The sequence below is a fragment of the Abramis brama genome (genome assembly GCF_963993115.1).
Source record: "Abramis brama genome assembly, chromosome: 25".
Taxonomy (NCBI): domain Eukaryota; kingdom Metazoa; phylum Chordata; class Actinopteri; order Cypriniformes; family Leuciscidae; genus Abramis; species Abramis brama.
In genome coordinates this window covers 4015878-4030414 of record NC_139987.1, presented here as the reverse complement: position 1 = coordinate 4030414, position 14537 = coordinate 4015878, and the positions used below count along the sequence as shown (strand labels likewise).

The window sequence follows — 14537 nt, the reverse complement described above, 5'->3', positions numbered from 1 at the left end:
CTGTCTGTTTAAATGACCCAGCTAAGTCAGCCAGAACAATAGTGGCTCAACCAATGGTCTGATTTTGAAACAAGACAACCCTGTCAGGTCTTGGAGTGACTAGAAATGTGTGTGTCAGATAAGGGAGACATTCAGAAAGTGTACATTTAGGGGAAATCCAATAACAGGTTTGGGAAACACTGTCCTGAAATCTGAATTATGAAATAGCAATAATGATCAAACAACATTTCCCCTGGTTTAAAAAAAGAAAAGAAAAGAGTTTGTGTATGTAGAGAGTGAGAAAAGATAGAGAGAGAGAGAGAGAAAAAGAGAAATAAAAGGCCAGATGAAGAGAGACTAAGGAGGTCTTTATGATGGTCAATCCTGGATCCAAACAGTCTGGCATTGTCTTTCCTTCTTCCTATTTCTCATCTAGGTCTGTCTATCCCACAGCCAGTTGGCCAGAGAGAATATCAGTCCCAGAGGGCATTGATTCCACTGATGAGACGCTATAAAGCAGGGAAGAGAAAGAGAGAGAGAGAGAGAGAGAGAGAGAGAGAGACGGAGATAGAGAGAAGTGGGGCGGGGAATCAGCAGGCAGATACATTGGAAGAAAGAAAACAAGTGAGAGAGTGAGAGAGAGGGGGAGGGAAGGAGGAAACTGTCCTCCTCATGCTGTCTTGGCATCGGTGCCACCCAGTTCCTCTCGGGCAGGCCAGAAGCCTCACGATCTACCTCTGTGTGTGTCTCTGCAGATGGCCAACATTGTGACGTCCTTCTGCTGTGTGGTGCTTGCAGCCGTGGTGGTGGTTTATGCCCAAAGGCGCAGCCAGCAAGGTAAGTCCACATTTTGGATACTTCCTCCATCTGTTGTGGGTCTCCGGTGTCCGTGTTTGGTCAGGAAAAAGACAATTTCTTAACAAAATCAGCTACATCTTTTGTAGATTAGGGATCAGTTTGTTCTTTTCTGGTTATGTGTCTTGACTTTCTTTTTACTTGTCACTTTCTTTGCGTCCCTCCTTCAGTCTGTCTGTTGGAGTGGAACAGAGAAGTCACATTGTGAGCAGAGGGTCAGTATCACCTGACTGTGGGGAGGGGTGTGTGTATGTGTGTGTGAATGCTGTTTAACGCATGGCCTGGCTGCTCGGAGACACAGAGGCTAGCCTGTTACTGTGTCAAAAACTAGAGCTCCAGAACAAAGCAATTCTCGGATTGTGTATGAATGTGTCTAAGTTTGGACCAGACATGTTATCTTGCTGACTGTGATGGGTTCTCTCATGCTTGGGTGAATAAGCAACTACATTGTTTCTGCATTTCAATTCGTGTCATTTTGCAAGACCTTGGGGTGGAAGTGCTACCGAGGCATCCTTGTTTTGTTGGAAGCTACTATAAAGCTATTGTCATTTTTTTCTGTTATTACTCAAGCCGGAATATTATGCCGTTTTCTAACCAGGTGCAACTCAAGTTTCCATCAACAAGTAATTTGTCTGTCCGCAGAGAAGGCCAAAATGCTTCACAACGCCACACAAGCTCAGCCAATCAGAACATATTTCATGGACCTTGCACACTAGAGAAAACTAAGGGTTTGATGGAAAGGAATGCGTATAATACATTTAAGGGGTTTGGAAAAAGTGACAGTTTTAAACGAAGAAGGAAGAGCTAATTGGATTAAATGCCTACACCAGAGTGCGTTGCAGCAAAAGTGTTTCTCAACTTTTGGTCACATGAAATAGAATCATTTTGCAAGACTCTTTGAGTTCCCCATCAGTCAGTCACGTTCAACGTTACGTCAGACGTCATCTGACGTGCTTGACGGGGCCAATATGGAACGCCAAAGATGCCAACATCTGCATAATTTTTTTTTTTCCTCTTTCGCTACCCTTGATGGTGGGGTGGTCAGGGGGTTCGTGGTGATTCCCCAGATGGAGTGTGCAGTTGCAGTGCCACAGAGTGCTGCCACCTGGTGGGGTCATCCGCAAACCCATCCAGCACCTGTGAGAGAACAGTAGCTCTGGCTGCTGGGGCTTACAGTGCTGCTGGACAGACCGCCTCTGCTCTGCATGCAATGGCCACCCTGCAACTCTACGAGGCTAGAGCACTTATAATGTACGAGGGTAGTTTTGAGCCGGGGTTGATGCAGGTCCTTGGCCAGACGATGTCCACCTTGGTGGTCCAGAAGCGCCCCCTGGCTAAAACTTGCAGAAGTACGAGATGTGTTCAAAATGCGCTCTCAATGCCCATCTCATAAGGTTGCCTTTTCGGCTGTACTGTCGATGACTGTGCCCAGCAGTTCTCCGTAGTTCAGAAGCAGGCTGAGGCAATCAACAGCTTGCCACATGCTACCAGATCAGTCGTGGGCTGCTCGTCGCACAAGGGCGTTGGCCCTCTGCAGCAAAAAAACCCAAAAAAACTACTGCTCTACTGTGATGTCGAGCCCTCCGCAGGAAGACAATGCCACCCATCTCAGCCGCCGTTATATCCTCCAAGCGGTCGGTGAAACACAACCCCGGAGATGGACGGAGCTGATCTTCCCCAGAGGAAGGCCGGATGGAGAATCTTTTGAGTAAAATTTTTGTTTGGCACGGTACCCAAAGTCTTCTACCTCTGGGTCCCAAGAGGGTGTGGATGGCAGTGTGCAACACTATGTCTTGCCACTCTCATCCCCCTCTCCTATCGCCAGCGGGCAGCAGTGTGCGGTTCGAGGATGCTATGCCTTCTCACACACCTCCTGCCCAACCGTGGAAAAAACGTTCATGTTTTGATTCTCCCTTGACAAAGACCGCTCCTGCACTTTGCGTTCGAGGGTCTGGAATACAAGGTCCTCCCCTTCGGGCACCTCAGCCAGCTGGGGCTTCAGGTCAACTGGGAAAAGAGAAAACTCTCCCACGTGCAGAGTATCTGTTTTCTCGGTATGGAGCTGGACTCAGTCAGCCTCACAGCACACCTCACAGAGGAATGTGTTTGTTCTGTGTTGAACTGCTTGAATTCACTCAAGAGCAGGACAGTGGCCCCACTGCAACTATTTCAGAGGCTCATTGGGCATATGACATCCGCAGCAGCAGTAACGACGCTCGGATTGCTTCATATGAGGCCGCTGCAGCACTTGCTTCACGGCCGAGTCCCGAGATGTGCGTGGCACACAGCCTGTGGTCGGACCCTATTTTTCTATGGGCAGGAGTTCCCCTAGAACAAGTGTCCAGGCATGGTGTTGTCTACATGGATGCCTCCACCACTTGCTGGGGTGCCACTTACAATGGGTATGCAGTTTCGGGGGTTTGGACGGGACCCCAACTGCATTGACACATCAACTGCCTCGAGTTGCTAGCAGCACGGCTTGCGCTGGGCCGCTTCAAATTGCCGCTACTAGGCAAGCATGTAATGGTCCGAACGGACAGCACTGCGGCCACTGCTTACATCAATCATCAAGTGTTGCTTCCTCCTGGGCGCTGTCGCACGGCGCCTCACTGACAGATATATGTAGAGCCAGGCAACACTCGTAAGTACGCCCAATGGTTGACCCCTGTGCTAGGCGCCATATGTTGTGATCCCTACGGTGAACCTATATTTGTATTCTTCCATGGTACGGCTCCCCTGTTGGCAAGCCCGTGGCTTTCCCTTGGCAGAGTCCGCTCTGCCGTTTCTGCCGGTGTTGACTCCCCCCCCTAACTAGGCTGGAGTTACCTCAGAGAAATTCCATATGTTGCACTGCCCTAATGGCCAGTCCATATGTGTAATTTCCACATGATACCTCCCTACGGGCAGGATGTGGGTTCTATAGCGTCCCTTTCCGCCTGGAAAAGGCACGCTTTCCCAGTGTTATCCAATAATCTCACCGTATGGGTCATGCGGAACAGCAGTGATCGGCTTTATCGGTGCAAAGTCCTGTCCCATCTTCCACCCCAGTAGGTGCGGGGGGAATCAGGTGGCTTATGCGGAGCGCTGGAAGGAGCAGAAATAGTATTAATTCCCAATTCGTCAGATCACGTCTGATGTAATGTTGAACGTGACTGACTGATAGGGATCATCTCGGTTATGTTTGTACAGTTCACGCAGTTACGATTACTGTACCACCGCTGAGCGGCCGGGTCAGGTTTGAGCACCCCTGATGTAGAATCTCAGCATCAATTTGTTCCTCATTTGTACTATATAACGTACTTCAAGTCACTTATAATAAAAGTGGTTGCTAAATGACTACTTACTAAAAAAGGAATCCTGACCCTATGCCAGTCAAAACTGCAGATGTAGCTTCAGTTGGGAACATGGTTTGAGAGTGATAAGGCATCTTCTTGGATGTCTAATGCTGTTGTCATCCCCCCACACCCCTGCGGCGGCCCACGTTTTGTTGAAGCGAGTCTCTCACTAAAGCTGATTACATCGCTATAATGCCTAGTCATTGGCATGTGTTTCTTTGGCAGGCTTGTAGCACTGATACAATGATGTCATAGTGGGATGACATCACCACGTCATCCATCAGCAGTGCTGCTTATCTGTTGCCACACTTGTTCTGATTGGTCAGCTGATCATGTTTAATCTAGACAGCAGTCATCACAAACACAAACCAAGTAATGCCATCTAAGCCTTTTGCGTACACATACACACACACACGCACACACACTCAGAAGTGAATGCCAGTACACAAAGAGACTTGAGTACAGATGGACAAAAAAATAAATACACAGATGCAGAATCGAGAACAGTTTCATTACAATACACAAATATAGAGAAATGTGTGTTAATGTGATAATTAACTTTCTATTCACACGGTCATACAAGATTTGTGTTTAATGCATCATTAGTGTAGGTATAATTATTGTTGATATCTTTCAAAATTAACCATGAAAAATGCAAAGAGTTTGTGACTTAATTAAAATGTTTCTTATTGACTAATTATAACTAAACTGGATTTGACATCTTGGAAAGTCTTTATCAGAATTCTGCAATTCATTTAATATTCATAGATTTAATATCATGCCACTTTTTCTCAGCAGTTTTTCTGTCTGCAATCTCTGTGTTCGGGCAAAGATTTAGGCTATACTGCCCCATATGTCTGTTCTTGTGACAAACTGTCAAAGCACCCTAATTCAGTTGCAGGTGGATCTCTTCTCATGACAAATGTGAGTAATTGCATTAGAGTTTTGTAAACCTTCCAAGTTCGGTTAGTAAGCAGGGTCTGTTGCAAACCATAAGTCTTGAAGTTGAAGACCAAACAATGTTCCTAACAAAGATTTCTGGTCCATATAATCCTGTCAATCACAAGGATAAAGGTGTAAACCCTGATTTTGTGGGAGGGAAGGGACTAACATCTTTTGTTAGTCCATGAACAACATTCCAGGCTAACAAACATAGTTTTAACCCCATTTCCAAACAATAACTACCTAACCTAAAAGCAGATTGAAATGATTGGGTAACTAAGGCATGTACAAGGATAGCAGTGCTGTTTGTTGTCAAAGAAGGACAAAGACGGTCGATGTTTTGCAAATGAAAATATGCAGCATGATTAATATTATTTTTATTTTATTTATTTTATTTTTTTATTTTACCTTTATTTAACCAGGTTAATCGGTTGAGAACAGGTTCTCATTTGCAACCGTGACCTGGCCAAGATAAGGCGCAGGATACAAGGCGACATGAAATTACACATGACATACCAACATTCAAATGCACAGTAGTAAATATAGAAGACATTCAGATTCAGTTAAAAAGTACTGGACATTGTATAAAAATAAAAATTGAAAAAACTTGATAGTTTAAAAATGTAAAATGGCAGTGCAAGAGAAATGGCAGTAGGATAATAGTATAGTCCAACATAGGTAAATTGATAATGTGCAAATAGATGCAATGACAGCCATTCAGTTGAATATGTGCAAAAATACATAAGGCTTTGTTCGCAAAGAGCATCAACATGTACAGTGGTCCGTCAGTAAATTTGAGAGTAAAACTTTAAAAGTAGTGATCGAAACAGTGGATTCTAATTTGAGAGACTTTTGTAAAGTGTTCCAATCATTTGCAGCAGAAAATTTAAAAGAAGAGCGGCCAAAAGAGGTGCGGGCTTTTGTAGGGTCTAGAGAGATATATTTCCTTGAACGCAGGTTAAATACAGGCACTGATATGGTTATTAAAGTACTTAGGTAAGATGGTGTTTTGCCTAGTGTAGACTTGTAAATTAACTGATACCAGTGATTTAGGCGCCGGTTGTGTAACGAAGGCCATCCAGCTAGTGAGTAAAGAGTGCAGTGGTGGGTGTTGTATGGGGCTTTAGTAATAAAGCGAATAACACTGTGGTAAACAACGTCCAATTTCTTGAGTAAAGAATTAGAAGCAGTTCTGTAGACAACATCACTAAAGTCAAGCATTGGGATGATGGTCATTTTTACAAGGGCCTGTTTTGCAGGAAGAGTAAATGAAGATTTATTTCGAAATAAAAACCCGATCCTGGACTTGATCTTTGACTGGAGATGGTTTATGTGGGTTTGAAAGGAAAGCGAGGGGTCTAGCCAGACCCCTAGGTATTTGTATTTCTCCACATATTCCAGCTTAGACCCATTCAGGGTGGTGATGTTTATTGGGCACGAAAATAAAGAATGTGTCCGATTAAAAATCATGCATTTTGTTTTACTAGAGTTTAGAGACAATTGAAGATCACAGAAGGCTAATTGAATGTCTTCAAAACTCTTTTGGAGTTTTTCTAAAACGTTTTCCAATGTTGAGCCTGAAGTGTACAGAACGGTGTCGTCTGCGTAGAGATGAATAAGAGACTTGCCCGCAGCACGAGCGACATCATTAATATAAACAGAGAATAACATCGGGCCAAGAATCGAGCCTTGGGGCACCCCCATAGATACAGCCAGAGGCTCAGACACCCTTAGGTGCACCCGTGACCAGCTCTGAAGCCAGATTGCATATCAGAGAGGAAATGATGTGACTCAAGATGACCTATTATCTGTTTGTTGACTTGACTTTCAAAGACTTTTGAAAGGCAGGGCAGGACGGAGATGGGTCGGTAACAGTTTGGGTCTGCAGTGTCATTTTATGACAACCAGATTTTAATTTCAGCTAAGCAGCTGCACAGAGAAAGTGGAGGAAAAGCAGAAGTAGGCATGGAAACAGGGGTAAAGCTGGGGATTGTCAGCATAGCAGTGGAAATGAATATGGTATGTCCTAAAAATGTGTCCAAGGGGCAGTAAATAAATAATAAATAAAAGATGGCCCAAGACTGAGCCTTGGGGAACACCAGTGTTAACTTGTGATGGCTTAGATCTGAAGTGCGACCAGAAATATACAATCTAAACCAAGACAGGCAGGTTCCCATTACTCCAAGGGAGGCCAGTCTGTCTAGGAGGGTGATTGTATCAAAGGCCGCACTCAGATCGAGCAAAATAGATAAAGTCAGCTGACCAGAAGCCACTGCCATAAGAAGATCGTTAGTAACTTTGACAAGTGAGGTTTCTGTGCTATGAAGTGGACAAGTGAATTAACAAATGTTTTTAATAATTTTTGTTTTCGTTTTAGTTAACTATAATAACCCTGCAGACAACCAAAGTAAACTTTTGACTTTCTGCATTCTTCTTGTACATTATGCAGTCCAGACCAAAATTTATTTTATTTTGAAAATAGATTCATATTATAATGAGTTTGCACATGCTGTACTAACACTGGAAAGATCCGTGATGTATTATTTTAAAGTGTTTTGTCATTAATTCTTCGATCACTCTGTTTACATGGAGGGGGCAGGGCTTATCATGAGTGAGCAATTCGCACCAGGAATCAGAATGATTTAAGAAATTTAAGTGAGAACTCACTCTTAACTCTCAAACAAATTAAACAGTGTTTTGGTTAACAATTTATAATAAAGGTACATGAATAATCATGTACTAAAACCTGAATTAACTTAAAGGAGAACTCCGGTCAATTTTAACATTGAGCTCATTTTTTTGTAAATTTGAAGTGCTGTCAGTACAGAGAACAATGACAAAAATCGGTGTTGCCTACACCGTGTTATCCTCTTTTTAAAATTTGCACCCTGTTGACTTAAATGGGGCAAGTTTTAAACCTGCTTTTAGCCTCTTAACATCCTTGATGTGTCATTACAAGTGCCCAGCCATTGTGAGTGATTCCTTCACAGTGTACACGGTGAATCTGACTGCAGTAGATGTGAAAGATATGAATAAAAGTGATGTTAATTCAGCCAGCGCACATACCTGTATTTACTTCCTGTTTTCGGTCGAAGTCCACAGTAGTCGATTGTCGAGTTCTCCACTGTTGCTTAGTTACCTATGATCACGCGCGCAAACTCGACAATCGACTTCTCTGTACTGACAGCACTCCAAATTTACAAAAAAATGAGCTCAATGTTAAAATTGACCTTCTCCTTTAACCTGAATTAAGGAATAGGGTTTTATTTTATTTGGACATGTAAACTGATGAAACAACAACAAATGTGGTGTCAATACACATTTGCAGAGAACAGTGGTAAGATTGTATCTAAATGGTATGTTTAATGGAATGTGAAGTAACTGGAAATAGTTTTAATTTAAAAATGAAAGATTTTGGAATGTTTTTTTTTTTTCTTAATCTGACACCTTTGATTTCCAATTCCTTGTAACTGGTTAATAATAACAGACTGTCTTCGTTAAATACACATTTTAACAGAAATATAAATAAAGGGTAGAAGTGTTAGCAGTATGCTTTTGAGCTGAAATAATAGACCAAGTCTAGGGATATTTTTAAGCTAGAACTAAGAATACTACCCATCCCCATCCTTCCATCAGAAAAGACAGACAAAGCCTTGTTTTATGTCATCAGTCAGTGAGATTGAGTCAAGACAAGCCCATCTCTAACAATTTAATTATTCATGAGACCCTAAGTGAGAATGAGAGCAAATATATTTCTGAATATCCATTGTCCTGGTCAGTTCCAATCTGGCTCAGCGTGGAGAGGCTGTTGAATTCAATCAATCACTTGTTTGTCTCTAGTGGCCTAAAGGGCCTCATAATACACAAGTACCCTGTTTGATGACGGCATCTTGATCAAGTATAGCAATGTGGAATGAATAATGTTGGAGAATGATGTGTCTCATGTGCAGACGTGCTGGATTATAATGGCAAATGGACAGCTTTCAGATATTAGCATTTCGACATGCTTGATTTCAAAACCGGGATTAAGACTTTGTCTTTAGTTGGTAAGCTGTGACTGGATCAGACATTTCTCTGCTGGCGTTCTTTGGTAATGGACAAATAATGTTGAAGCCGTCTACTAGCTATCTCCCCTAAATAGAAAAAAAGCAGCATCCCTTTGGAGTACAAGTGTGAATTTTATCAACAACTCAAAGTTTGGCTGTGTTAGAGGTGGTGAGAATATGTGCATATTGCCTCCCTAGAGAATTTGCATGGATTTTGTGGCACAATTGCACATTAATGTTTACTTCCAGAGCGGTGACGTTAAAGCTAGAAAGTGTGAACTGTCTCTCATGCTCATACCTTGAATCAGCAGGGGGTGAAGAGAGAATGAAAGCGAATGCAGAGGTGATTTTCAAGGACATCCTCGTTCGCAAAAAGAGCGTGTGAAAGAAGTCAGGTGCATGAACTTCTCACACTGTCAACACCCTTCAAAATTACATATCTCTTTTACTACCATTTTCAATGTGCTCTAGCTCCGCTTCAAGGATTTATACTAAACACTGCTTACATTGGGTGTTAAATGATAAAGCCTTATTCAGGAAAACCAGCTCCAGCCTTACCATGTGCTTGCTGAACTGTTTACCTTCAAAGATGTGCAAAAATAAACGTCTCACTACAGTGTATAAATCATTCAAACTCTCCACTGTCAATAAAGAACCTTTTCCTGCATCAATCAATGCTCAAGATGTTCTCCTTGGAAATCCCAACACCAAAAGCATAAAATTGGCATGGCTACACACAGCGCTGAGGAAACAGCTGTTTTGTGTGAAACTACAGATGTAGGCCGTGTACTTCCCTTCCGTAGTTGCACTGTTATCCTCTTTTAATTAAACTGTGGAAATGAGACAACAAAGGAGAATCTTATGAGTCCTGTCAAGGACATGTGTGCAGCATATTTCATTTCACCCTAATATCACAAGAAAAAAACAAGATGATGCTATGTTAAAAGAAAAATGTAGAGTATGTATGAAATATGTTTTTAATAATTGTATTTGTTTGTATGTTTGTTTGTTTGTTTTTTAGTTGTGAAATATTACAGACATTATTCTTTATATTATGAATGAATCTCACAAAAACATGTTCCTTAACAGGAAAGTTCACCAAAAATTGTCTACTGGTTGTTAACTCACCCTAATGTTCCTGTGGATAATGAAGATATTTTGAGAAATGTCTTAGTTTTTATTTTATTTTATTTTTTAGATAGTCCATACAATGGAAGTCAATGGACACCAAATCAGTTTAGTCACTAAGAATCTTCATGATTTTTGTTATTTTCTTCAGAATGTTCACTTTTGGATGAACTACCTCTTTAAAGGAGACCTGATATGTCCTTTTTTCAAAGCCTTGATTTTGTTTTTGGGGTCTACTAGAACAGATTTTCATGCCTGAATGTTCAAAAAATATTTTTTACTAAATATTTTTCACATATTTGACAGTTGCAGCTCTTCATTTCTCAGTCTGTCAGTAACGCTCTGTTTAGTTCCTGTCTCTATTAAGCCCCTCCTTTCGAAAAGCGCAATGTGCACTGATTGGTCGGCTGGACCATTTGTGTTGTGATTGAGATTTTTTTTGTTTTATTATTATTTTTTTTATATACATTTCAAATGATAAGCCAAATTTAAGGTTGATGGATGGTAGGCGAATGTTTGGTTTTCTTGAATTCTATGATTGTTTTACTCTGAAAGATTTGCTAGCTTAGAATTAGGCCATTTTGGAATAACCTCTGTGTCCGGAGCATGTATAAAATGCCTTAAAATGCAGTTCTGGTTGGCTGCTCACTAGGTTTTGGAACAGGGCTTAAGTGTCCATCCCCTTGGTCATGAGCCAAATAGCATGGCCATTCTAGGATTTTGCGAGCTCGCTAATGGGGAATGTTTACACGTGGGGGTCAGCATAGATCTTAATATGCATTCGGGCAGTGGGCTGGAAGTCTTAATGGACTCGCACAATGCATTGCAGTTTCAGCGTTCCACTGTGTGTAAATTCATCTAATTGGCAAGGCAGAGTTGAACTCGGGATCAGACTGCTGGATTTGTGTTTGTTCAAGCGTGGTGTTCTTGTTCAGTACAGTGAACACTGCTTAACAAGAGAGAGTCTTAGTATTATTTCACCTTAGTGAGATCAGGAGAGTTTCCAAGAGATGAGGAGGTTTATTCTTGCAGTTTTCTGTAAATTATCGTGTGAAGACTTAAAATCCGTAAGTGTTTCCCCTAGTTATCCTGCTTGTTAGTGTGTGTGTGCAGAAAAAATTCAGCTTTATAACTTTATAACATGGTCTTCAAAGGATATAATTATTTTCATTCGCATTGTGGGTATAGACTTTAAACTTTATTTAAAATTTAGAGTTCTCTTGGCTAAAGCCATCTAACTGTTAGGCTGGCAAAATGATCAAAGCTCTAACAGATAAAAAAGCTCTGAAATGTTAATGAACTACATAAAGTAAAGTACACCCAATGCTGGGCTAGCAGTGGTCATGTTTGATTCACACAGCTCTTAATGATTGTGCCTGGAGAATAAAGGGCTACAACTGTGCCTAGATATGACTTGTTTGATTAGACTATACAATGAACTGCTAAATCTTTCCAAGAGGAAAAATAATCTCCTAACTTTTGTATAGATGGAGAGTATTAACTCTATTTTCGTGTTCATTATTCTCTTACCCCCTATAAACTCTTGGCAGCTTCCTTCGGTGAGTCTCTATGCAGCGATGCACGTCTTGGCATTGGAATTTCTGCCCATTCCTCTTGGCAAAATTGCTTAGCTGCCACCATGTTGGATGAAGACATTTTGTGAACAGCAGTTTTTGAGTCATTGCACACATGCTCAATTGGACTGAAGTCTGGGCTTTTACTGGTTTGAAGCCACACCACTGTAGCTTTTGCCCAATGTTGTGGGTCATTACCCTGATGGAGGATGTATAATCTTTCAATCCAAGGAGCTATTGCAGATAGAGACACATTTTCCTTAGAGGATTTTTCCCGTCTTTACGGGTTTTCCAGCTCCTGCCACAGAGTAGCATCACAAAAACACAAAGCTCCCACTAGCATAAATCACTGTGGAGTTTTCCGAATGTGATGTGCTATCTTTGGTTTGTACCACTGAGGTCTCAAAGATCTTATTTTGGTCTCAAAGAACATGTAATCTTCCTCCAAATTGTTGAGACTCTCACATTCCTTTGGAATTCCTTTGCCTCACAGTTGACCAGCCTAGATGCAATATAAATAATATAAAATCAAATATACATTTTAAATAAATTAAATCAAATTTCATAGCCTACATATTGAAAAGTGCTGGTATCAATCTTGCAACAGCATGACTGAGATCTTGGCAATGAAAGTTTGCTCCAAAGTAAAAGTCAATCAAATTCAATCTTTATTGAATGTCTGTGTAATTTTCCTATAGCAGCACATCAGAACATCTCCCAAGGCTACTTCACGGACTGTCCAGACAGCTGTTTAAATCACACACGCTTCCACACAGATGTTTTTGTTTGTGAATAGAAACCTAATGTTGGATGAAAGTCTTGCGTAGGACATGAGCAATACATTTCTGGTGTGGATGGAAGGCTTTCCTCTGTTATTTCCCTTTTGTTGGTTGTCTGTGTGTGCGTGCACCTTTAGTGCCAAATGAATGCCTATGTAGGAGATGCAGATGGGGAAATAAAAATATGAGATCTGAATTGCAACAGTGAAAAAGTGTGTGAAGGTGCCCATGCAGGGTTTCCATTACAGTATTGGGACAATCACTTGCATACAAAATAATAATGTTGCGGCAGTCCCTCTCTCCTTAATTGTACGTACAAATAAAACTGTGTGTGTGTGTGTGTGTGTGTGTGTGTGTGGTCCTGCCTGGTAAACCTTACATTATGGGAGTAGAAAATGTACCCACAAAGATGGCAGTATCCAAAATCTCTGATCCTTGTGGGGACATAGTTTTCTGTGATGGGTTGGTTTGGGGTTAGTGGCATAGACAGAGTGTGTGCAAGTTTTTGGCAGAATAATAGCATATTGGTGAGATTTGGTGTTTGAACTCTTTAGAGCGTCAAATGTTTCTATTCATTTTTTTGCAGTGTTGAGCAGTGTAGCCAATCACAAGCATATCTGTTGTTTTGCTGCATTGGGTAAGGCAGTGGTTATTTATTATTTGTATTGGTTGCCATTGGTATGCTTGATTTTCTGTTCAAATTATAGTGGTTTAATAACAAAGTTATGCTGGGATGTGTTGGTTGTTACTAGGCAACATATAACTTGAAACCATTTCATGACTTGCTATATAAATGTGTTTTTAAAGAGGAAATGCATCTACTTAGACTTACCCTGGAGTTGGTTCACTCTAAGCCTATGGTTAGGGGATAGATTATAAAGTTTGTACAGTAAAAAAAAAATCATTATGTCTATGGAAAGTCCTCATAAAATGTGCTAGTTAGGCAGACTACCTGTTTGTCCGACCAATGGACCAATAGTGTTTTGTCTCCACAGGTGGAGAAAAAAAATTCCCCTTTAAGTATAAATTGAATATTTTAGATTTAAAGGTAAAATGTGTATTTTTTTTGTGTGTGTGTGTGCCAAAAGCAGCACAAATGAATGTAGAATAGTAAAAGTAGCTATTGTTTCCCAAATATTCTTACAGCCCCTTATGTCCTGTGCATTTTAACTGATTGCTGAAAAAGTCAGCAAAAAAGTTTGCATAAAAAAAAAAAATCTGAATAATTCATAATAAATGATTAATCACAGTATTTTGAAGTGCCCACGGTAATAATACCGGGCAGGTTCATTATCGTGATATATCATATTACCGTATCGGCACATGTCTACAACTGATGAATATACTTATGGATTACTCATAGTTGCCTTTGCACGTTACACTGTGAGAGGAGAAATATATTTTAAGACTAAAAATATTACACAATTCACCATAAGGTGCAAATCTGCCTAAACCTTTTGATCCCATATTGTTAAAGTGTATTACTGCTTTACTGCATGCACACGTACCCAAACAAACCTAACAAAACATTATAAGCAGGTCCCCAGATGCCAAAAAGAAGAGTATTAAAACAGATTTCAGAAATTTAATTCCTAGTGTCCTGAATAATCCACCAGGTATTTTTCAACCCGTGGTTGTGCATTCATTTTCCATATGCGTTTTTGTAATTGCATGATTATCTTTCCTCTGCCCTGCTCGAATATGAGTGTTTTTCCTGCTGTTGTACTCAGAGCACCACTTTAAAATATGCAGATTAACTACCTGTCATATGTCAAGTGGTATTACAGAAATGAAATATATGCAGAAGAGGTCCATATTTACAGTGTTGTACTATAAATCTAAAGTTGCAATTCCAGTACATTTTGTGCATGAAATGAATGAGACGACACTGACTAGCAC

At 40.8% G+C, this 14537-nt stretch overlaps 1 protein-coding gene across 2 annotated transcripts in view; it reads left to right on the top strand.

Annotated features, from left to right (window-relative positions):
• The window catches only part of cntfr (ciliary neurotrophic factor receptor), a 188695-nt gene that overhangs the window by 64391 nt on the left and 109767 nt on the right, over window positions 1-14537 (top strand). For both annotated transcript variants that reach the window (XM_084104055.1, XM_084104056.1), the window contains exon 2: window positions 735-816. In XM_084104055.1, coding sequence (XP_083960181.1) covers window positions 735-816 — 82 coding nt within the window. The remainder of the gene's footprint in view (window positions 1-734; window positions 817-14537) is intronic.